Source organism: Erpetoichthys calabaricus, chromosome 13, assembly GCF_900747795.2.
Source record: "Erpetoichthys calabaricus chromosome 13, fErpCal1.3, whole genome shotgun sequence".
Lineage (NCBI taxonomy): Eukaryota > Metazoa > Chordata > Cladistia > Polypteriformes > Polypteridae > Erpetoichthys > Erpetoichthys calabaricus.
The window spans coordinates 28,397,015-28,422,394 of NC_041406.2; the positions used below are offsets into that span (position 1 = coordinate 28,397,015).

The following is a 25,380-nucleotide window of genomic DNA, read 5'->3' on the forward strand; positions in this document are numbered from 1 at the left end:
AAGTCCCATTTGCAATATTAATTATAATATGCCCCTACAGTTTCTCACAAGCTAACTGTGCAACTTTTGGTTTGGTACCAAGGATAATATTTGTTATTCTAACCCACTGGGAAAAGGGTGCAGAGTAAATGGTTTAAGGTAAGGCGTATTTTGCTATCAGACTTATATTGTTCATCTGGGGGAATAATTATCCATGCTTCATGCTTGAGTTTCCTCCAGATTCAATATGGATAGCTTTCTTTCAAGTTGAGTCTATCATTCCATCACCCAAACATAGTTTGAGGAGACAGAACGCAAAACTGAACCAATGTTTGCTAAGTAATGGAGGTGGGAACTTGTTGGAGAGAGTCCAAAAAAGGAAAGAGTGATATTCTCAAATGGATTTCCTCCTTTTCATGAGGCGATGGTTGTCAGTGAAGCTGTGGAGGCCTGGGGAGACCGAACTAATAGGTGAAGGAAAAAGGCTGTTTTTCAAGGTGCTTGGTGAAATTTCCTCAATCTTATATGAGACAGAGTGAAAGTACTGGGGGTTCAGCTGTGAACTGAAGGAGTTCTGGTGGGAAACCACCCGGCTAGTAAACTCATGGGACCTGTAGCACATGCAGGAGCAGACAGATTGGAGATCCGTTACTTCTGCTTTGTAGCGCTGTCGGCCATGCTGCGAGTCCTCCTGGATGTGGATAATCATACTGTTACGGTTTCCTGCTAAGGATGCTCTCTCCTCAGCATCCCTTCTCTCGTCTTCACTGTTCATGGTAAGAAAACGAAGCACAACAAGATTGAGGAAGGCTCCAATGACCGTCAAGCCCACTAGAATATACATGAAGCTAAAGGCCACATATAAGGGTTTCTTTTGCAGAGCTTTGTTGTTCTGTAGAGCCACAAAATCCCCAAATCCTATAGTAGTCAATGTAATGAAGCAATAATAGTAAGACTGGAAGAAACTCCAGTCTTCACAGTGCGAGAAAGCTGCGGCTCCAATACAGAGAGTGCCGATACATGAGAAGAACCCCACCGTCACCATATTCTCCATTGAAACCTCCGTGCTCCTCATGCCACAACACTTTTTAATTCTCTTGAGGAGATATTTGACAAAGGTGTTCATGCGTTCCCCAAGGCTTTGGAACATCACTAGGGTTAGAGGAATTCCTAGCACGGCGTAGAACATGCAGAAGGCTTTCCCAGCATCAGTTCCTGGAGCAGCATGCCCATAGCCTGCAGAGAAAACAAAGAGAAGGAAGAAGAAAATGAGCTTCTGTACCTCAAAGACGAAATTACATCGGGCAAATATGGAACAATGGACTGTTCTATGATTTATTTACTGTATGAATTAGCTGTTTTTTTACTTATATATTTATTTTCATTCATTTATTCATTCATTTTTTCATTTTCTGAATAAAAATTTCCAGGCTGTGTGGAAGAAAGACACCAATCCTAATATAATATAATATATATATATATAAAATTCAACGTCTGTCTGTCTGTTTCACAAGATAACTACTTAACGGATTTAGATTGGGTTTTTTTCTATAATTTGCTTGAACACTCCAGTTGATTTTGCAACTTCTGTCATCGCGCTAAGTATCATAGTTCGCTAGCAGTACTGATTTATTTCCGCGAATCCAAGAGAAACGCAGCAGGCCAAGGGGAGGGGCCCTCCTCTCTCACACCCCAGCCTCCAATCGAGTCGGTCTACCTCTCCCACGTGTTGGAGCGTACCTTGCCTCCACTTAGTTAGCTATACCTGTTTGTTCAGCAGACATTATCATCTACAGATTGTTAAGGAGTAACATTTGACGTTTTTGAGAGAGAGATCAGAGCTACGTATGTTTTATACATGCACATCAGATACAGTGCCAACATCTATTGATTTTTAAAGTTAGTTCTGTTTCACTACTACGTAGATGCAGCCATGGGGGTCAGCTAGTATAAAATAATATGATATAATGCAGCTCTATAAAAATAAAAAGAGTATCCGCCCAGTATGGGGTTACTGGGGTCTCTTCCTAGAGACAGGCCTGGGAGAAGTAACCCTCAGGCAGTGCCTGGTGGCCGGGTCTACCATGGGGCTCCAGTGGGCATAGCCTGAAAAGGTGGAACAGAGGGTGAGCGTAATGTGAACAGGTAATTGTGGTGCCAACTTTAAATCATCACCTGGCCTGAGGAATTGTGCACTCTGAAGCAGGTTTTCTTCAAGGTCCTCTCTGTATTTGGCAGTATTCATGCCTCTTTCAGTTCTGACTAGTCTCCCTGTCCCTGCTGCTGAGAAGCACCTCCGTAGCATGATGCTTTCGCCACCATGCTTCACCGTAGTGATGGTATTAGGCAAGTGATGAGCAGTGCCTGGTCTTTGCCAGACATAGAGCTTGCCATTTTGCCCAAAGAGTTCCATTTTTGACATTTCAGAGCAGAGAAATTCTTTTTTCATGCTCTCCAAATTCTTCAAATTGGCATATACCTTAATTGCAGGAGTGGCTTTCACCAGCCTTACATAGACTTAGACTTAGCTCATCCTGTTCTGAGTGATACATTAGGTGCCAGGCGATCTCCATTGAGCCCAATCAGCAGCCAAGGCCTACACAATGGTCTTCAAGAAAGGTGTGCTGGTAGATGTTCTGGGGGCAGGTGTAGAATGTGGCCTGTGAATCAATAATGGCGTTCAGTGACAATATCAGCTAGAGGGCAAGTGGTGATTTGAAAATATACATCTTCATTTCTGATGTGGTCACGGTATGAGATAAAGGATCTGCCAGAGGAACAGTTGCTAGAATATGTTCAGACATTTCACAATGGTTGCAGTCACCTTCGACGTTTCACTGGCATAGATAGCAGTAGGAATTTCAATTGAATTCAAAAGGTGAATTTTAGTTGGTAGGGCAATGCTGTTGGATTTCCAGATAGTCCCCAAGCGGCACAGAACAGCCATAGCCACCATAAATGCCTGCCGAGATGGTCATCCTTGTTAAAGGTACTCCCATCTCAGCTTTGGACTTCTGATGCTCTGTTAAAGTGACGACTGAGTCCTTGGTTACCTCCCTGACTAAGGACCTTCTTGCCAGTAACTTAGTTTGGCCAGACAGTGAACTGTAAGAGGAGATGGTCCCAAACTTTTCCCATTTCACGATTATCGAGGCCAGTATGCTCCTGGGAACACTCAAAGCTTTTATCCCCTTGCCCTAATTTATGCTTCACCACAATTTTATTACCACGGTCTGCAGATAGTTCCTTAGTCTTCATGACTTAGTTTATGTCCTGACATGCAGAAGGAATTGTGGAACGTTAAATACACAGATGTGTGCCTTTCTAAATGATGTCCAGTCAATTCAATTTGCCACAGGTGGAGTAAAATCAAGCACTAGAAACATCTCCAGGAGAATGCACTTGAGCACAATTTGAAGTGATACCGCAAAGGGTCTGATTATGTATAAAAATTTCAGCGTTTAATAAATTTGCAAACCTTTCTGAAATCGTGTTTTCATTTTGCCATTATGGGTCATTGAGTATAGAATGATGGGCAATATATTTTTATTTAAAGTTAAATCTACAGTACAATAAAGTATACAGAAGGGGTCTAAATATATTATATTATATTATATTATATTATATTATATTATATTATATTATATTATATTATCCATCCATCCATTTTCCAACCCGCTGAATCCGAACACAGGGTCACGGGGGTCTGCTGGAGCCAATCCCAGCCAACACAGGGCACAAGGCAGGAAACAATCCCGGGCAGGGTGCCAACCCACCACAGGACACACACAAACACCAAGCACACACTAGGGCCAATTTAGAATCGCCAGTCCACCTAACCTGCATGTCTTTGGACTGTGGGAGGAAACCGGAGTGCCCGGAGGAAACCCACGCAGACACGGGGAGAACATGCAAACTCCACGCAGGGAGGACCCGGGAAGCGAACCCGGGTCCCCAGGTCTCCCAACTGCGAGGCAGCAGCGCTACCCACTGCGCCACCGTGCCGCCCTATATTATATTATATTATATTATATTATATTATATTATATTATATTATATTATATTATATTATATTAAACAGTCATGTCTGCGGGTCATGAACCCCCCCTGTTCACAAACAAATCGGTTCATGCCCAAACATTTTGTAAAAACATTCCCGTGGTTAACAAACAAATTTTGATTGACAAACAAAATTCCCGCTAGCCAAGCATCCTCTCCACTCTCTCTCACTCTTCAATCTCAGTCAGATGTGCGCGCAGTACTGTACATACTAGTTCTTACTGTACATTAATGAAATAAAGATGACTGATGATAGCATTAGTGAGGCAATGATCTGCGAGAAAGCAATGCAATTGTACAGTGATTTGAAGGGTAAAACCCCCAGTATGAGTGTTGAACTTGAAGAGTTTAAAGCAAGTAGAAGGTGGTTTGAAAACTTCAAACTCAGAAGTGGTATTCATAGTGTGGTAAGGCATGGTGAGGCTGCAAGTTCAGACAAGGCAGCTGCGGAAGCGTTCATGAAAACGTTCAGCAAGTTTGTGGATGAGGAATGGTATCTTCCAATCAAGTGTTTAATTGTGACGAGACAGGCTTGTTTTTGAAGAAGTCGAAGAGGACATACATCACACAGGAGGAGAAGGCATTGGACAGGCTCACCCTTTTGTTGTGCGCGAATGCAAGTGGGGACTTCAGAGTGAAGCTGTTGCTCGTCTATCACTCTGAAAACCCACCCATTTCTTTGTTTTTATTTTCATATTATGAAGGCTTTTTATATTTCTATGTCTTTTTTTTCAGATTTTTTACTATAAAAAAACAAAAAATAATAAAAAAAATAGGGTTAGGTGGGCTTGGGAACCAATTAATTACATTTCAGTACATTCTTATGGAAAAAATTGCTTTGGACTATGAACAAGTTGGTTCACAAACAGACTTCAGGAATGGATTATGTTCGTAAACCACAGGCACCACTATAATATAATATAATATAATATAATATAATATAATATAATATAATATAATATAATATAATATTCTCAAACCAAACATTGACATTTTCAAAATCAGCATCAGGGACAAGACAGGATATCAAGGTGCAGGTGGTGCCAGTCTATCACAGGTCCTATATACCACGTTTATTTTATTTTCAAGCTCTTATGTGCTGTCATGGATTCATTTCTAATAGTGACATATTTTTGTGTTTAAACATATTTCTGTCTGTGATATTTTAATAACAATAAGCCATTCTTATGGAACAGAGTCCAGCCAATTCAAACAGTATTAAAGGAAAAAAAAAACTTTAGTCTGTCTTTTGTGAAAGCTTTTCCCTGGTCGGCTTTAACAGAGCATATAATGGAACAAAACATCGCTGAACGAGAGGTCTCTTCACCACAGGATACATTCCTACACTCAGTCGCATTGATCAACAACACTGAAACCATCGTGAACACAAGGAGAACATGCAAACACAAGGTGGACATCACACCATGTCTGCATGTAGGATGGGAGCACTGCCATTATCAAGCCAAGAGCTCATAATAGACATCTGAAATATCCAAAAAGATTCTTTGGTAGCTTATTTGATATCTTTAAAGAGGAAAATACCATGTGCAGTGTCATTATCCCCAGGAAATGAGAAATAAATGGCATGTTCAATAAGAGACTTGGCATAGCAGCTCATGAGGGCCTTTCTCAGCCTGATCTGAATGGCCTGCCAATTCCATATATAAACAGAAACTACCGCTGCTATGCTATACCTTTAAAAATCACTCCAGATTGTTTACAAACATCCCAACATTTAATTTCACTAAAACATTTAAATTAAAAAGCCTTCCATGGCTGCCCACATGAATTTGGAATAGGTCCCTGACAAACAAATGAGACATCCAATTTATCTTATTATGGCCTCAAAAGTTTAAGGTGTTCAATCTACTTTTTTTTTTTTGACAGGGTGAGAATGCTGGAATTATTGACACAGAGAATGGAGCTTGGAGCCCAGGAAGCTTTTAGCTTAATTAGAGACTCTTTTCAATGTTTGGTTGTAGCCTGGCTTTATGCCATTAGTGTATCTGTGTGTTTCTGTAAAATGAAAACGAGCCGTGGATGAAGTTGCTGAGTCTAGCAAACCACCGTTTTACTTTTCTTAAAAATTTGAAATGAAAAATGGCTGTAATATATAACAAAAAAACTCCACAGAATTAGGAAAACTCAACTAATAATTTATAAAGAAAACTTGATTTGTAATTCACATTTTCGTAAGGCGCACCACTGTAGATTTCAGGGAAGTACTCATGTTGTTCATTTGCAGTTAGAATTGAATCTGTAATAAATCTCTATGTTGATGTGTACATCTTTTATTGCATTTTCTTTCTTGTCCGTTATTATTTTAGTAACATAAATCTGTGGCGCAATATATCCAGTTAGGGGCCCAATTATTTGTCCATTCTTCTTACAAGGGACACTACTAGCTTTTTTGGGGTCCTAAGCACAAAAACTATTTTGAGACCCCATCCCACTTCACCACCATTTTTTGTGGGCTAGCTGTGGTAACTTACAGTGGATTCAGAAAGTATTCAGGCCTTTTCACTTTCTACGTACTTTATTGGGCTGTAGATTTAATTTTAAATGTGTAAATTTGACATTTTTTATCCAACAATCTACCCTCAGTAACCCATATGGTGAAAACATCCATCCATCCATCCATTTTCCAACCCGCTGAATCCGAACACAGGGGTCTGCTGGAGCCAATCCCAGCCAACACAGGGCACAAGGCAGGAACCAATCCCGGGCAGGGTGCCAACCCACCACAGGACACACACAAACCAAGCACACACTAGGGCCAATTTAGAATCGCCAATCCACCTAACCAGCATGTCTTTAGACTGTGGGAGGAAACCGGAGCACCCGGAGGAAACCCACGCAGACATGGGGAGAACATGCAAACTCCACGCAGGGAGGACCCGGGAAGTGAACCCAGGTCTTCAGGTCTCCCAACTGCGAGGCAGCAGCGTTACCCACTGCACCACCGTGCCGCCCTGGTGAAAACAAGTGTTCAAAAATGTATTAAAACTCAAAAGCTGAAATCTCTCTTTCGCATTAGTATTCAGACCCTTATTTCAGTGCTCTGTAGAAGCCCATTTGGCAACACTTATGACTTCAAATCTTTGACAGAGTATGCTATCCCCTCTGGTTAGAACTTTAGAACATTAGAACAATCTAAATGAGAACAGGCCATTCAGGCCAACCAAGCTCACCAGTCCTTTCCACTTAATTCTTCCAAAACGAGAAAGTCCTTAAAGTCCTACTGTCCACAACACTACTCTGTAGTTTATTCCAAATGTCTGTAGTTCACTGTGTAAAGAAAAACTTCTTAATGTTTGTGAGAAATTTACCCTTAACAAAATAGAAGTAGTGTAATGTATCATCAGCTTTGAAGAAAAACATGACATGGGGGAAACACCCATAGCACGAACAAGGAGAGACTATCTACTGTGAGGGACAGCCGATGTCTTTACCTGGCCAGGACGCCACTTTTAATGAAGGACATGGGGCAAAGCTTTTGAAGGGCATTTTCTTCCTCAAACTATTACTTGGCAGCCACGGCACCTCAGATTCCCACAGGGCAGTATGGGAATTACTATTTGTCAGTACAGCCCTGTTGGGTTCCGTGGATGCTGCCAGGGGGAGCTGTGGGAACTGCAGAGCCCTATGTTGGGTTTCTGCCACACCAGGGAGTAATTCAAGACCTCTGTAATGAGTCACCTGGAATGCTTCTGGGTGCGGCTTAAAAAGGAGCCAGAGACAAGCCTGAGTCGGAAGGAGGAGGATGAAGCTCACTTAAGAGGTGAGGAGAATGAAGGAGGCTGCAAGAGTGTAAAGGAAAGGGAGAGTGTTTATTATAGTGCTTGTGACTGTCGGTATCAGTCCTTGGAGACTGCTCTGGATTCCTTTTTCTAAATAAAGGGGCTTTTGTTGGACGGAGCTGGTGTCTCTGCCTGTTTTTGTTGGCTAGCGGTGGAAGGTGCACCCTGCTGGTTCACATTACACCCAGTTTGTGCTTTCTATCTGATGTCAATGACCCCAACATGCACTTCTGTTATAATGTCAGAAGGAACCATAATATCTGGAGAAAACACACACTGACTTGGGGATAATGTACACAGTTTGTGCATACTGAATCCATGTGCCTAGAGGTGGGAAGCATTGGCATCTACTACTTCATCATCAAACCATGAAGACTTAGCTGTATTATGTAAAATCTATTCTACAAGAGAAAGATCTTATTTTATGAACAGTTGTGATATTGGGAGGTCTTTAGTTTTTCACTAAAGTCTAAGCTTTAAAATGGCATCAGGAAATAATCCATCTATCACCTTTATGAGCAATCTACGTCATCTACATGAACACAAAGAGGAGAAGCCATTCCTGACACCAAATCAGGATAAAAAATGAGTCAACCGCAGTAAGGCTATTAAGAATCTGAGATTCATGTTTTTATGGAAGTAATGTTTCGGCAAAAAAGTAAACAGATAAATATGTAAATAAATAAGAGTACTGTGAAATGTGACAATGAAGAAATAATAACAACATTTAATGTGACTATAAATAATTAAATATGTCTCGAAATGTATTTTTTGTGGATTGAAATAAATATTTTTGTAACATCGCTTTATGAATTTATATAATCATTGCTTCAGTTTTTTATTTCAGTAAAATATGCCTTGAATTTAGAATTGTCATTTTCACTCCTCAAAGCTAAAAGGGTGAGCTCTAGCGAGTGTCATATTTTAATTGGTAAATTGTCGGTACTGAGGACTTAAACCTTTGGCCTGTGATATAGCGGGTCTGCAGCTCTTAACTGATGGCCAGTTTTTTAAATAATCACCGCACTTGCAGCTTAAGGAGGGGGTATGGTAGTGTGGCCAAAGCGGTTTCCGGGCGCAATGCAGGCGTGGGCATTTCCACACTGAAGAACACAGGTGCGGGATCACCCAGGTCCGTAATTGATGCCAGGAACTGCTAATTGTCACACCTGTGCCACCCCCCATTATAATCAGGAAAAGCACGAGTGCAGAGGGAAAAAAAAGGACAAACAGAAGGACAGAGGTTAAGAGAGAAGGCTAGAGACATGGAGAGCCGGTGCAAGAGAGTGAGTGAATGGGGTTCACTGGTGAAGGCAGAAAGAAAAAACCCCCTAAAGAGGAGTATGTGGCCGACACTCGGTGGGTAGGGGCAGAAAGAAGCGGTCACTCCTGCTGAGCAGTTTTGAGGAGCTGGAATAACCGGCAGTGTGGACGACTCGCCATGTAAGGCTGTGGAAGGCAGGCAGGAGTTAAGCCAGCTTTGGAGAGTGAGCTTCAGAGTGAACTCTGTGGCCGATGTGGAACCCAAGTCTCGGTCTGGCAAAGTAGCCGTATGGAGCCAGGGGACGGAAAGCAACTGGACCAGGAGAAGGTCAGTCGTAGCTGCAGGTAGGATGACTCCCCTGTTGCAAAACCCATTGGGATAAGCAGGTGAGCCACAAGTTAGAAGGAAGAAGGCAAGGACATTTAAAGGGACTGTTTCCAGTCTGTTGCATTTTAACCTCGTTTTTAAAGGATTTATTTACTTTGGATTTTAACCTCCACAACTATCACCTTGTTTTTATGGATTATTTATTTATGGAGTTTTGAAGCACTGAACTATTTATTTGGACACTGTTTTGGATTTGTTTTTAATAAAAGCACTTGCACACTTTTACACCATCCCCTTGCTACAAGTGTGATTCATCCCCATCTGACCAGAAGAGAAGTGGAAGCATGGAGCAGGACCCGCACCATCACATGGCCATCATATTCCATATGAGACTCTTCAGATGCAGGCTCTTAATGATGAATTAGGAGTTTAAAGAATTTAAACACCCACTTCATTCATTCACTCGTAGTCGACATGCACAGTCACAACTTTGAGCATACGTATGAGCCACAGGATTCCAGAGTCAAGCAAAGCACATATGTCCACTCTTTGGACAATTCATATCATGCGAAAAGACAATTTTTCCTCAGGGATTAATACAGTGTACCAAATTTACCAATCAAAAAATGTGCCCGCCTTCTCGGCTTTAACAAGTAAAAGTGACAGTTTTAAATTCAAGCCATATTTCTTGATGCGTTTGGAGGAATACTATGTAAGTAACAAAAAAATATATATTTTGTGACACGTATTTATCCTTGCTTACAATTCAAGGTCTTTTTCTTTTTTTTGTCATATTTAACAGTACTTTTATTTATTTGCATATTTATTCATTTATTTAATTTTCTCAGAATTACTACTCCACAGTTTTTGGGATGTGGAAGGAAAAAGCAATACCAAGAGAAATCTCACACAGACCTGCAGAGTACATGCAAACTCTGCAAACAGTGAAGTGAATGAATCGGGGAAATGAACTCAGCTTTCAGAAAGTGATGAGGCTGCACTGTGCCAGAGTGTTACTACCATATGAAACACCACTCAATTATGATCTAAAGTGCTGCAACCTGTGTTTGACAGTGTTATTGAGTATCTATTAATTTTCCAAACCTATTTTTTTCATTATATAGTTGTGGAACACCTAAGCAGGCATCATCAGGCTCAAACTTGGACTCATCCCAGTTGAGAAGTCAGCTGCTGGGCACAGTCACATATACACTCACACTCAGTATAAAGAATGCAGTCAAGCAAACTTTAAGAGCTTAGAAATGTGGAAGAAAACTGAAAATACATTCTTAAAAATAAAGATGCCAGAGTGGTTCTTCAGAGCAATGCCAAAGAGGAACCATTTTTGGTTCCCAGAACACTAATCCACATGAAGGTTCCTGAAAGAAACTGTCTTTATTTAGATCCGTAACAGGCTCCATACAGTAAATAGCCATGAATAGATGATAACTGCTTGTGAAATAACAATGGATCACGATTTTAAAAGGACTCTTGCAGCATGAGTACAGGAACACAAGCTAATTTCAGGTTTTCTTAATCCGTTAGTGTCCTGCTAGGTAGCCTACCATACATTAAACATTCTGGGGTTTTTATTTTACATAGCAGGACGTTTTTCAAAGCTTAAAGAATCAATTTCATACACAAAGAACCCTTCCCAGAATGAAATGGTGCTTTGTCAAGCAATAGTTCTACAAGGAACCACACAACTCAGTATAGAACCATAAATTGCCATTAAAGAGCTAGTATTTTTAAGTGTATAGGATGCAAACTTCCACTAGACAGTCACAGGGCCCAAAATAGTGAGCCCAGTTCCCTGGAAGGTTGAGACAGCAGATCTATTCAGTGCTCTTGGTAAAATTTCACTTTTATTTGAAAGTTTGTTTTTTATTGAGATATGAAGGTAAAAATGCTGAATATCATTTGCAGTTGATACTAAAGTTGGAGGAATGTCAGACAATGAGGAGGCAGTAAGAAGAATTCAAAAAGACCTTGACAAGCTTCAGAACTGGGTGAACACTTTTCGTTTAATGTAGAAAAGTGCAGAAGTGGTGCATGTAGACACCAGGAACATCATTTATAAATACAAGAAAGGAGACACTGTCCTACAGGAAGCAACATCTGAAAAAGATTTAGAGGGTGTGACAGACAGGGGGCGCTATCGCTCCCTTGAACCCTCGGATTAGACGCCAGACACCAGATAAAAGTCCAATAACTAAATTTATTAGGACAATACAATGCACAAAGCACCCTCCACTCCACAATACTCATAAAGAAACACAATTAAAATAATCAATACAATAATCCTCCACTCCCAGACGCGTTGCCACCCTTCATCCCAACTCAGCTCGTCCGGCTGGGATTTTCCCAGAGTCCTTTGTAGTCCTTGACCCGGAAGTGCTTCTAAACCATCAGTCCATGTGACTTCCTAGCACTTCCGGGTCAGATCAAAACTCTTCTTTTTCATCACGGAAGTACGTCATTTCTTTTGTCCATGTGACTGGGATGTACTTCCGGGGTGTAGAGAAAATAGACCTTAATCCTCCCTGCAGCGTCCTCTGGCGGCCCCCATGGTATCTAGCAGGGCTGTGAATAAACACTCCATTGTCCATGATTCCCTGCTGGCATTCGGGGCACTTCCACACTACAGGGAGGGCTCCATCTGGAGGCCTGGGGGTATTGGCCGGGATGAATGGCTGGCCATATCCCACAAGGGTTATGTTGATGCCACATTTTCCTCATCTACAGTAAGCAATTTGCAGAAGCAATTAAAAAGGCAAATAAAATGTTAGGTCATATCATAAATTGTGGAATACAAATCAATCACCACACTATGAGAAAGACACAGCAACAATTGAAGGTGTGCAGGAACAATCAACTAAGTGCATCCCAGGACTTAAGGACATGTCCTACCTACTCTGACAGACTCAGAGATGTAAACCTGTTTAGTCTCAAGCAGAGGAGACTGCCTGGAGACCTAATCCAGGTCTTCTAAATTCTCAAAGGCATTGGTAAAGCAGATCCAATAGAATTCTTTCAACTTAACAGTGAACCGCATACTCAAGGATATCACTGAAAATTATAGGGGAACCATATTTAGGACTGAATCCAGGAAGCTCTTCTTAATTCAAAGAATTGTGGGGATTTGGAACAAACTATTGAAACATGTACAGTAGCTGAAGCAGAAACCTTGACAACCTTTAAGAAGTAGCTGGACAAGGTACTGGGACAGTTTAGTTATCAGCTATAGAAACAAGCTTGATGGACTAAACGATCTACTTTCATTTATCAAATTTCTTATGTTCATATGTTCTGAGATATGAAATGAATACACAAATTCAGCAGCCATACCACCTGTGCCTCAGAACAGGCCATCCTCCTGAAGCTAAGCATGTTTGGGCCTGGCCGGTACATGGATAGGAGACCATCTAGGAAAAGCTTGGGTTACTGCTAGAGGAAGTGTTGGTAAGGCCAGCAGGGGTCCTTTCCCTCTGGTCTGTGTGTGGATCTCAATGCTCTGAAGTAGTGACAGAGACACAGTGCTGTAAATATGGTGTCATCCTTCGGATGAGACGTAAAACCAGGATCCTGTCTCTTTGTAATCATTAAAGATACCTGGGTATCTTTTTTATCCTGATGTCCTAACTAAACATCCTACCATGACCTTGAGCTCATCCATTCTGGCCCCTTTATCATCCCCTGTCTCTAACTGACTACCACTCTCACCTCTACCACAGCGTAGTAGTGCAATGATGGGTGCCATCACATCACCCACACAATGGTGGTGGTCAAAGTGGTTCCCCTCTGTTCATGTAAATGGTTTGAGTAGTGAGAAAAATGGATGGGTCTTTTGGAAACCAAAAATGGTTCCCCTTTGGCATTGCTTTGAAGACCCACTCTGGCATCTTTATTTTTAAGAATATATTTCCAGTTTTCTTCCATATCCCAAAGCTCTTCAAGTTTGTTTAACTGGATTCATTATATTGAGCGTGAAAATATTAAAGTCGAAATGGAAGCCCTTTGGAAAATATTTACAGCTTCTTTGGCTACTTTAATCCAAATTGGCATGATTAGCTGAGAATAGCTAACTGAGAATAATTGAAAAATAAAGAAAAGAGGCTTTCATTTTTATCTTAAAACAATGCAGAGATGAATGTCAATTGTCTGACTCACTATAATATGAAGACAGTGAAATCCTACATTCTAGAAAGCCTGAAAATGTAAGACTTGATAATAAAAGGCCACCGTTGAGTTTTCTCTTCATTTAGTCATGCTTTTCTTGACTCATGCATAGTACAAATAATAACAGGCCTGTATCCATATTTCCAAATCATGTGTCACTTGTCCCTTAATGTACCCAAAATAGAATTCAACTAGTGAAAGATGGCAATATAGTGTAGCTAATTTGTTAAATACTTTATTGCTCATTTGAGTTTTATTTAAAACTGGGAAACTGTGTCAAACAGTAAAACACAAGTAGTTCAGAACAGCAGTGAAACAAGAATACTGGATGCCAACATAGAGCAACTGCTAAAGATGAGACCATAGTTAGTGCTGCTGTCTCAAAGACCAGTTGTCCTGGGTTCAAGCCCTGTGCCCTATAACTGTCTTGGGTTTATTTTCATGTTCTCCCTGTGTATGCTGTGCTGACAGATAGGCTTCAGTGTTCTGCAACTCTTGAAAATGATTTGGTACATAAGTTTAAATATGGAAGACATTTTCCCAGTCTGCTTGGCTACAACATTCTGGTGGTCAAGGCAGTTCCAATACTATGTGGAGTTCTTGTTAGATAAAAAGTACAAACTCCCAATGGCAATTTAGGGATCTTGATATGTTGAAGATTTTTAAGCCTTCTGCAATTGCAAACATATTTTAGATATGGATACAGTTTATTAGATAGAATAAAATACAGTAAGACGAATAACACTGGACAACGATGATTTTGAATCCTGAACACATTTGGGTGTATCTTATGGATTTTGTGCTACCAGGCACAAAAATCACCTTTAAAGTTTTCTATCACACACCCTTTTATTGCAATCACCTTTTCTGTGTTTTCCTCTCATATTATAAATATACTTATACACAGGGCCGACTGTACCATAGAGATGAACTAAGCAGTCATCTACAGTATCAAAGGTTTGAGCATTTTTACAGGTCAGGTCAGGTTGTGGAGTGTGCACTGGTACACCGCATTGCTGCACCCACCACACGACGAAACAGCTCTGGATCCTGGCAACCCCCGGGCAGACATACAGTCCAGTCCCACCCTGCATAAATGTCTCTCTATCAGCTGCAGCCAGGTGTTACATGGGCGTCCCCATGGCCTGGTCCAGCCACTCGGGTCCTGAACAATGAGAATCCTGTGAGCCGGATCACCCTCAAGGAATCGCACCACATGGCCGTAGAGCCGTAACTGACACTCCCTCATAATACAGGTCCTCATTCGGGACTCCATGAGCAACCACTCATTTGACACAAAGTCAAACCAACAGTACCCAAGGATTCTCCGGAGAGACACAGTACCAAAGGAATGCAGTCTTTGTCTCAGGTTACTAGATAGCGTCTATGTCTTGCAACCATATAGCAAAACAGGAAGCACCAGGACTCTAAAGATTGGACCGTCATCCATTTGCATAGATATCAGGAGCACCACACACCCCTTTCCAGCGACCTCATGACCCCCCCATGCTCTCCCAATCTGTCTACTGACTTCATAAGAAGAGTCACCAGAGACATGAATGTCACTGAGCATTTTTACAACTATAGAAAACATAGCCGTTGATGTCAGGGGTGGGTGACTTCGGTTGATCTATGGCACGACCCTCCCCACCACACTCTCTCTATTCAATCTAACCTTCATGTATGAGGTGTGTGGATATCCAATAGGGTCCCCGTCCCATCTCTTTGTTCCAACATTTGTGTGCGACTTGTGCAAAACCCCAAAGGGATCAAAATGCTCTTCAGTCTGCAATGATATTTAAGGCAATTGCCTTCAAGAATTTGTGGTTTGGGTGCGACATTTACACTTTTGCCTATGGCAACAAAAAAGCTAGTGCTGGTATGGCATATTCGGCACAGCAACTACTGCTGTAGCATCTGTGGTGATGTAAAAGTAGTGGCACTGCAACTACTACCAAGTATTGTGAATGGAATAGCCATATAAAACAGGCCTTATTATATTAGAAAGAACTGGCCGTTCTGTAAGTGTGGCACTTGGACCAAGTGTCAACCCAACAAAAATATTTTTGCCTCCACTTCATATTAAACTTGGAGTGATGAAAAATTTTGTGAAAGTGATTTGCAAGAAAGGTGAAAGATTTCAATATAAGATAGATATCTAAATGAATCACTCATGCAAAAATTAAGGATGGATTTTTGTTGGACCACAAATAAGACACATCACCAATGATGAGCAGTTCAAAGGAGTCACAGAAAATTGCATGGAAGGCATTCAAAGATCTCACTGAGGATTTTCTTGGCAGCTATGGAGCATCAAACTACATCCAGCTGTAGTACAACATGTCACTAGAGATTCATTTTCTGCATTCATACTTGGATTTCTTTCCTGCTAATCTTGGTGCAGTCAATGATACGTGCAGCAAAATATTTTAGCTTACCGTATATACTCATGGATAAGTTCTACCACGTATAAGTCAGAGCTTGATTTTACCGTATAATTTCTGGTATTTTATAATGATGGTCGTATAAGTCGAATGCAGAAAACTCATGTTATTGATCCAAGAGATTATAATATGTTAACTCCCACCTGAGAGAGTAACCACGGAGCGCATGGCCTTTTTTTTCAATGCATTGTGCCTACGTGACCACACGGTAATACCCGAACTATTCCGAAGTGACGTTTGCACTGTTTTGTGTTATTTGTATCTCACACCCTCATACACCTTTATCTTAAGAACATCCCTTATCTATGACGGAGCGTTCGATCAGAAGAAAATATGAAGCTGGTTTTAAATTAAAAGTCATTGAAGTGGTGAAAGAAATTGGTAATTGCGCTGCTGCAATAAAATTCACTGCCTTTGAGAAACTGGTGTGAGATTGGAGGAAGCAAGAAGATGTAAAAAAAGTAAAAAATCAAGCGTCATATTTTTGAATGGGAGTATAAGTTGGGGTCTGATTGTATGATTGACTTTTCGAGTTTCAAGACCCGATTTATATCTATTGTGAACAGGGGGGCTGAATGCACCCCTAGAAGACCCCTCCTCCCCCAGACATCCTCTGCTCCTTTTGGGGGTCCCACTCCCATTGTGCAACATTGTGCACCCCTATGATGTTTGTCGATTCTTTTAATTGAGAGCTAACTACATACAGAGCTCGTTTTACTTCTGAAAGAGACATGTTTGTTTGAAGTGTTTGAATAAAGTTCCTGTCTCTTCAATCTCCTGTGTTTCTGTGCAATTCTGTGACCCAAGCATGACACTATACATATAAAAGGCAAAGCCCTCACTGACTCATCACTAATTCTCCCACTTTCCATATAAGGGGGAAGCTGAAATTTCACGTGCTCATTCGTTGCAGTGTTCTTACAAAACTTAGGTATGTTTCATGTCCTATTGCAACACCAAAGGGGGGGAAACGGATGTACCCCCTAAACTACAGATAGGGGAAACCCCTCCTCACTATTTCTGAGACTTCCAATATATGTAGGAAACCCAAATTTCCCATGCTCATACTTTATACTGTACTTACAAACGTTAAGTATGTTTCATTTCGCGCCGTGCCCCGTAACAAACTTTTGAAAATAACGTCTTCTTTTTGGCAGTTCTCACCATTACGCCATAAGGAACTTTCAGAACTGAGCTCTCCTTTTGGCAGTTTTATTCTTTATTTCCATTAATAGACGATTTATTTCACAGCAGAGAAGCACAAGGGCCCCCTTCCTTTTTCCGCATGGCCGCTGTCAAAGCACCTACCATGTGGTGGGCTCCCTGCCTATATACATTAACAACATCCTGTGCTCATGTGCCTCCTCACTCGCTTCCTTATTTTCCTCAGCTGTTCGTCATGTTCACTACTCTCTTCTTCTTTACTCCACCATTTTAAGCCTGTTATTGTTCACCTTCCTTCACGTCTTCCTGCTGGTGACTCCTGCCTTTTCGTTACAATCATCAAATTTACTCTCAATACTAAAATAAGCCTAGGACAATTACATTGACAATCATGTTACATTATTTTTAAAATGTTTCCTTTTCTTTAACATAACATCTTTAACACACTTTTCTCTGCTGTGAAGCACGGGTATTTCGTTAGTACAAGTATATACGGTAATTGAACAAATGCAATGGATCAGCATCATAATGTGAGTAAAACACACTACATTCAATAAAAGTTCATTTCATGTTTTTCCAAATTTCTATGTGATACAGTCAATCTAAAATATATTTGTGTTCAGCTTGAAGCTGTCTACCATAATCACCAAAAATATTTGAAAAAAAAATGTTTTACAGGGATGATATTAACTTTGAGATGTCATCATTTGCAAATGGATGTTTAAGTTGCAATGAATGATTTATATATATATATATATATATATATATATATATATATATATATATATATATATATATATACATGCATTGTCATGCATATGCATCAGAGGGTCATCCTCTGAGCTCATCTAAGGTATGCAGAGGAGGCACTGGTGCTAATGACTGTATGTCCTCTTCCCTTTCCTTCACAGTGCTGAGAAGATGCACAGTGAGGGCAGTTGACCCCATCACTTCCAGTTGACTGCCTGTAAGTTCCAAGGCCACCACAAGGATGTGCTCTTCTGTGATCAGAGTACCCTGCAGGATGAAACTTTATCCTCGTGAACCCCCTTTACAAAAACCTTCGCTTAAGCCCTAAGAGTCGATCCACTTTTTGTCTTGTTGACATGGATGGACTGATACTGTATATAAAACTGTATATTCATGGAGCAAAGCATTTGTAGAATTTATCCACCAGTTTACCACAAAATTTAAAACATGAATCAATCACTGGAACAAAAGTAATGTAGTAATACGCTGCAAATATTTTAACTTATTTAGCTAGTTTGCAGAACAGTGATGCAGGTGTTAATGCTGCTGACTCACACATCCAGTATCCTGGCTCTGAATCGTTGTTGTGTGGAGTTTTATCTTATTCAGTCATATCCCTAACAACATATATGCTAGTTTTAGAGTGTGTGTATAATAATAATAATAATAATAATAATAATAATAATAATAATAATTAATTACATTTATATAGTGCATTTCTTGCTACTCAAAATGCTTTACATAGACAGAGGGGAACCACTTCAACCACCACCAAAGTGTACACTCACGTGGATGATATGATGGCAGCCATTATTGTGCAAGTATGCTCCCCACACATTAGCTATTAAGTGGTGAAGAGGTGAGAGAGAGAACCAATTAGAGAAAGGGGATGATTAGGGGGCCAGAACAGACAGGGCCGTGATGGGCAAATCATGCAGGACATCAGGATAAACCCCACTCTTTTCGAAAGATGCCCAGGGACCTTTAATTACCACAGAGAGACAAAACCTCAGTTTTACGCATCATTCCAAGGGACGGCACCATATTTACAGCACAGTGTCCCTGTCACTTCACTGGGGTATTGGGATCCTCACACAGACCAGAAGGAAAGCGCCCCATGCTGGCCTCACTAATGCGTATTCCAGCCATGCTTTCAGTGCTGCTGGGTAGGTGCCAAGACCTTAATTAGATTAAGTGGATTAGAATATTCTGTCATTTAACTGATATTTTTAAAAGTGAAGAAGCATTTTTTTTTCATATGTGGCACACTGGCAGTGCAGGGAATTGAATTGGCAGCCTTATAGTTTAAATATCAAAGCCACTGTGCCATATCTGCTATGTACACTATGCACTATTCTCTAAATATTATTATTATTTTGTCTCAAAAGATTATACATTACTTAATTTGGCTGAAAAGGAGCACCACCATAACAGTATTACATCCTGCTGAGCTCTAAGTGATCATCCAACACCGCCATGCAAAGTGAGAGTTAACGGGCAACAGCATTCACCTCTCCCTCTGACTAGGTTTGCTTGGGGCTTACTGAGAGCAGCCCCATGGCATGTTCCAAATGTTTCCCTTACAACACTTCAATAATCACATGAATGTTTGGTGAAAGTCATCTTTTGAAAGTTAAACTGGAGCTTGACAGAAGCTTCCTTATCCTGAAACCCACACATCAGCCATCATGTTGATATTCAGTAATGCTCTGAAGTTATCATTAGAAGATAAAGCAGTAGCAAGATACTTTGATACAGTACATGCTCACAGAGAGTGATTACTGGATGATTACACATTACCAGATCATTACACATACAGTATGCGTAGGATGATAATAGCTAAAGCGCAGTTGCCATACTACCTACACTTAGCTATTGTATGTCGCAGTTTGTTACGCTTTCATGAGGGCATTGAGTTTGATATGCTGTATAATTCAAAAGCATTAGCCTTAAACAGCTTAACATCAAGGTGCGTTTGATAGGTTGTACGGCCTGTTTATTTATGTAAGTCTATTACACGCCTTCTCCTTTGGTCGTGACTCCCTTTACATATGCCGGCTGATAAATTAACCTCACAAAAACACGTTCACTCATCACACATAGCATCCATTTTCCAAATGGCTTATGACAGTCAAAAAAAAACTCCTGACCCAACAATTTATGGCAACGCTGAAAGACACCGCCGACTGTGCCAATACGTTAAAGGTGAAATAATAGCACATTCAGTAAACTTTCAGATGTATACTGTGCTGAAGTGTATTTTATGAAGCCTGCAATATAAATTCTTCACTTTATGTACACTGCGCTCTGTCACTCCCACACAAGCAATTTGCATAGACCATTCATCTATTTAAGGAAAGCCTTTTCTTATCTAAAAAGGTTTTTTGTTCTTGTTTTTCATGTTTCCTTACAGAATCTCTGCTTTGGTGTACTGTGTTTGAGTTTTATGCCTATTAATCTTTAGTCTTTTGAAACAGGAAGACTTTCACACCGATTTAAAGAAGCATTACTCTTCTTTTATTCAAAGTGTGTTTTACTACACATTTATGGGTTGCCTTTTAAGAAAAAATTATAATGAGTCTACAAGTTATTTTACATATTTCTGACTAGTTTAGAATCAAAATAGAAAAAAGGACTAAATCAGGGCACAATTATTCACCACTTGGAGTCACTGCGAACTCATTCCACAAAAGTGCTATTCAGCGTCTGCCTCCTCTATAACTATCATCAAATTGCTCTACATACTGTATTTAATCACTCTAAAGGGTGCAGAAGGCCGCACCAAATGTTTTCTTGTTAGTTGCTGTCAACAGCATAATTTTCATGCTGTTAGAGTCATATGGTAAGATTTGCCAAAGAATCAAAAGCTTTAAAAAATAATAAATCAACAGTCTAATGCTGGCAAAGTGAGCCCAGTCTGTAGACAAACGTTGGGCTATCTCCACTGGTAATTGTTTCAAATGGGTTCAATTATCACATGCCACTGAGGGTATTATTCGGCTTAGGGGTGAAATGAAACGGAGATTGCACTTTTAATAGTGATGTGAGCCATCGAAGATGTCTGTGGGGGCTGAAAGGTAACTTGTGCATCAACTTCAAGCTGTTACATCATGACAGGAGGTGGCACTGCTACTGTGTATTGTGGCCAGATTTAACTCTAATTTCTCATCGTATGCCACCCACAGCATGCTGTTTCTGTCAGCAGTTTCTGCACCAGTGTCATTTAAATTTTAATTTTACCACCCACTAATTCTTTTTTTAGTCCAAAAACATTACGAGTCTTTGTCTTTCAGATTCGCTCTTCCAAAGCCGACTGTCAAAGCTGCTTCTAAAGCCGATCGATTGACAACACTGTTTGACAAGCCATAGAATTTCTGCATTGGCATTTTCTTTACTATAATACTTGCAAGATAATGCCAATTATCTCACTGCTTTTGTTTAGCAGTTGTAACAGATTTATGGCTAACAATAGCCGCCATTTGCACACTGTCATTATAAAAATGGTGCATTGTTTATAAAATGAAAAATTCCTTCTGCCTGATTGATCGTCCCCGATAAATATCTCAGTAGCATCTGTATTTTTATATGCCTGTTACTATGTCATGCTCTGAATGCTTCTGTTGTAATCTCTATTCTTCAGAGACGGAGTCTTAAGGAATAAAGACAAGATAGCAGTCAGTAGAAAACTGCATACTGATTTTTCAGAAACAACGTGTTCCCTGAGGTATTTTCTGTGCTGTCTGGGAAGTAATGGACGTACAATTTGCCCTTACACACTGCGTCTAAGTCTAACCTCCGTAGAGTCTTCACATGCTCTTCTTATTTAATCCAAGTCACTCTGATATGAAGGCATTCTGCAGTGATTGGTGTGTAGCTCTCATTCACTGACATTTCCACACACAAGAAGTCTCAGAAAGTTAGTTCATAAAAATGTTGTGGGCATTGGAAATAAGCCTGCCTCTAGAAAAGAGAGCAAAGAAAAAGACACAAAACCGAACTGGCATCAGATGGCATATTGGATGACTTGTTGTGCCTTTACAAAAGTATTTGAAAATGTCTTCTGAATAGATAATCCGGCTCCTTGGGTTCAAATCCTTTTCTGTTCATTTGGAGCTTCTGCATTGGTTGATTTTTTTTTCCTCTCGGTATTCTGGTTTTCCTCCCACATTATTATTATAATTGGCTGATGCCTTTTCCCAAAGCAATTTAATTACGATTATTTCTTTCCGTTTTTTTTTTTTAATAGTTGGAGCAAAGACAGGTTAACTGACTTGCGTGTGGTCCTAAACTGAGTTCAAAGGTTGAATTAGGATATAAATATGGTTTAAGATCCTATTCTATAACTACTACACTAGCATCTCAAGAGTTGTTATCTCCATTTAAGAGACTCTCTGTGTGTGTGTGTGTGTGTGTGTGTGCGTGCGTGCGTGTGTGTGTGTGTGTGTGTGTGTGTGTAGGTGAGTGGACCTTGCATTGGTTCTGATGCCCCAGTGCATGACTGCAACCTTCTTTGCACTCCAAACAGATGGGACAGTCTCAGACTTCATATGGCCCGACTTAAATTTGGCAGTTTGATGAATAGGCCAGTTATAATAAATAATGAATTTTATTTATATAGCACCTTTCCCATGCTCAAAATTCTTTACAAGATACTATACCATTTTCTCAGCGCACATAATACAGAGCAGCATATTAGATGACCGTGGAGGATGGTATACATAGGATAAGACTGGATTAGTTACCAGTTAAGAGCTAAACATTCAATGGACAATGGCCATTCAGTGGCTATACTTCTGATGTTTAGATCCAATCTAACAATCCAGGGACAAGCATAGGGAGCAAGGCAGGGTGAAGATACACATACAACACAATCCCACTAGGGCCAGTTTAGTGTTTCCAGTCTAATGAACTTGCATGTCTTTGGATTGTGGGAGGAAACTGGAGAATCCGGAGGAAAACCCACACACACAAGAACATGCAAATTCCATACAGTGTGGACCCAGGACAAGAACCCTGTGGTCCATCTGCTTTACAAAAATTCAGTACAAACAGATTGTATTGACCCCCTTCTTTTGACACCCACTGCACGCCCAGCCTACCTGGAAAGGGGTCTCTCTTTGAACTGCCTTTCCCAAGGTCTCTTCTATTTTTCCCTACAAGGTTTTTTTGGGAGTTTTTCCTTGTCTTCTTAGAGAGTCAAGGCTGGGGGTCTGTCAAGAGGCAGGGCCTGTTAAAGCCCATTGCGGCACTTCCTGTGTGATTTTGGGCTATACAAAAATAAACTGTATTGTATTGTATTGTATTGTAATAACAGCACAGAAAATGATCAGTAATTCTGGATAGAAATGAATATCAAGCATCAAATAATAAATACTAGATTGATACATGAATCACAAAGGTCTAAATTGGAATAAGAAAAACACAAAATGCTAGCAAAGAGCCGTGAGCATATAGCATAATTTGAAGTATATGGGTTATATGTAGGAATATCAAAGTAGATATTAAATCTCTCACAAGAATGACTGTCTAGGAAAGAGAACTCAATGAGTCTGTAGCTCAGTCAGATCAGATCACTTAAAAAAGGACCAGTATAAGTAGGATAAGATGGGATTTGTTATCAGTTAAGAGCTAAACATTTGAAGGACAATGGACATTCAGTGGCTATGCTTTTGATGTTTAGATCCAATCTAACAATCCAGCCAGACTGCCACCCTGACCTGAGCTGCCTCAAGGGAAGCATTTGTAATATTTCAGTTAATTATAACATTCAAAGACTGTAGTCCATAATGAATTGATAGAGTAGTGGTGCTTCACCCTTTGATGGCTGTTGTGTTATGCAAAGCAAAGTTAGTGGGAGAAACTTTGCTGTACACAGATTTATACAGTATCTACAGTTTACTTCAGTAGAGCATATGCTTGGTTGATTGACACTCCTGTGATCAAAACTCTGAGCAGAAAGGTGTCGTTCAGAATGGTATGCTGAAGTTTTTAGAAGTCTTCCAGACAACACTTTCCCTGGACAGAGCACTCAACATAGTGAAGTTCATCACACGTGTATTTCAGCAAATTAGAAGTGCAGCCCTTAGCCAGGTAATAGCAAGGCTGGTGAAGGGCCAATGCATCAGGTCAGTATGGTAGAGTAGCACAGACAAGAGGCTGCTGGGCTTCCTTCCTTATGTAGTGGAGAAAGATGAGCTCATGTGGAACAGCAGAAAATTCCCAAAGAAAGCACAAGCTGATGTGTTTGAAGATTTTGCTCCAGAAAATATGTGGGAAAATATTGAATGATGTGTAGAAAAACAATGACTGGACAACAGCAGACTTCAGTATAAATCTGGGGGTAACCCACCAGAGACTTCGTACCAGCAAAGCAGTGGATCCAGATGGAGTATTGCCACGACTGCTGAAGGCCTATGCGTTGGAGATGGGGAGTCCTCTACAGTGCATCTTCAACCTGAGCCTGGAACAGGGGAGAGTCCTGATGCTTTGGAATACATCTTGCATCACCCCAGTCTCGAAGGTATCACATCCTGGTGAGCTGAATGACTTCCAGCCTGTCGCTCTGACGTCACATATGATGAAGACCATGGAGCGGCTGCTGCTTCACCACCTGAGGCCACAGGTCTGCCACACTCTCGACCCTCTGCAGTTCGCACATCAGGAGAAGATGGGAGCGGAGGATGCCATCATCTACTTGCTACACCGATCCCTCTCCCACTTGGACAGAGGCAGTAGTGCAGTAAGAATTATGTTTCTGGACTTCTCTGGCGCCTTAAACACCATCCAACCTCTGCTCCTTAGGGACAAGCTGACAGAGATGGGAGTAAATTCATACCTGGTGGAATGGATCATGGACTATCTTACAGACAGACCTCAGTATGTGCGTCTCGGGAACTGCAGGTCTGACATTGTGGTCAGCAGCACAGGAGCACCGCAGGGGACTGTACTTTCTCCGGTCCTGTTCAGCCTATATACATCGGACTTCCAATACAACTGGGAGTCCTGCCACGTGCAAAAGTTCACTGACAACACTGCTATCGTGGGCTGCATCAGGAGTGGGCAGGAGGAGGAGTATAGGGACCTCATCAAGGACTTTGTTAAATGGTGCGACTTAAACCACCTACAACTGAACGCCAGAAAAACCAAGGAGCTGGTGGTGGATTTTAGGAGGCCCAGGCCCCTCATGGACCCCGTGATCATCAGAGGTGACTGTGTGCAGAAGGTGCAGACCTATAAATACCTGAGAGTTCAGCTGGATGATAAACTGGACTGGACTGCCAATATTGATGCTCTGTGCAAGAAAGAACAGAGCCGACTATACTTCTTTAGAAGGCTGGCATCCTTCAACATCTGCAATAAGATGCTGCAGATGTTCTATCAGACGGTTGTGCTGAGCACCCTCTTCTACGCGGTG

The 25,380-nt window shown here is 40.8% G+C and overlaps 1 protein-coding gene across 1 annotated transcript in view; it reads right to left on the reverse strand.

Annotated features, from left to right (window-relative positions):
- Nucleotides 1-253: 253 nt before the first annotated feature.
- Nucleotides 254-25,380, reverse strand: part of kcnk9 (potassium channel, subfamily K, member 9) — a 328,748-nt gene continuing 303,621 nt past the window's right edge. Inside the window, exon 2 of the mRNA XM_028818046.2 lies at nt 254-1,215. Coding sequence (XP_028673879.1) covers nt 374-1,215 — 842 coding nt within the window. The 3' untranslated portion in view covers nt 254-373. The remainder of the gene's footprint in view (nt 1,216-25,380) is intronic.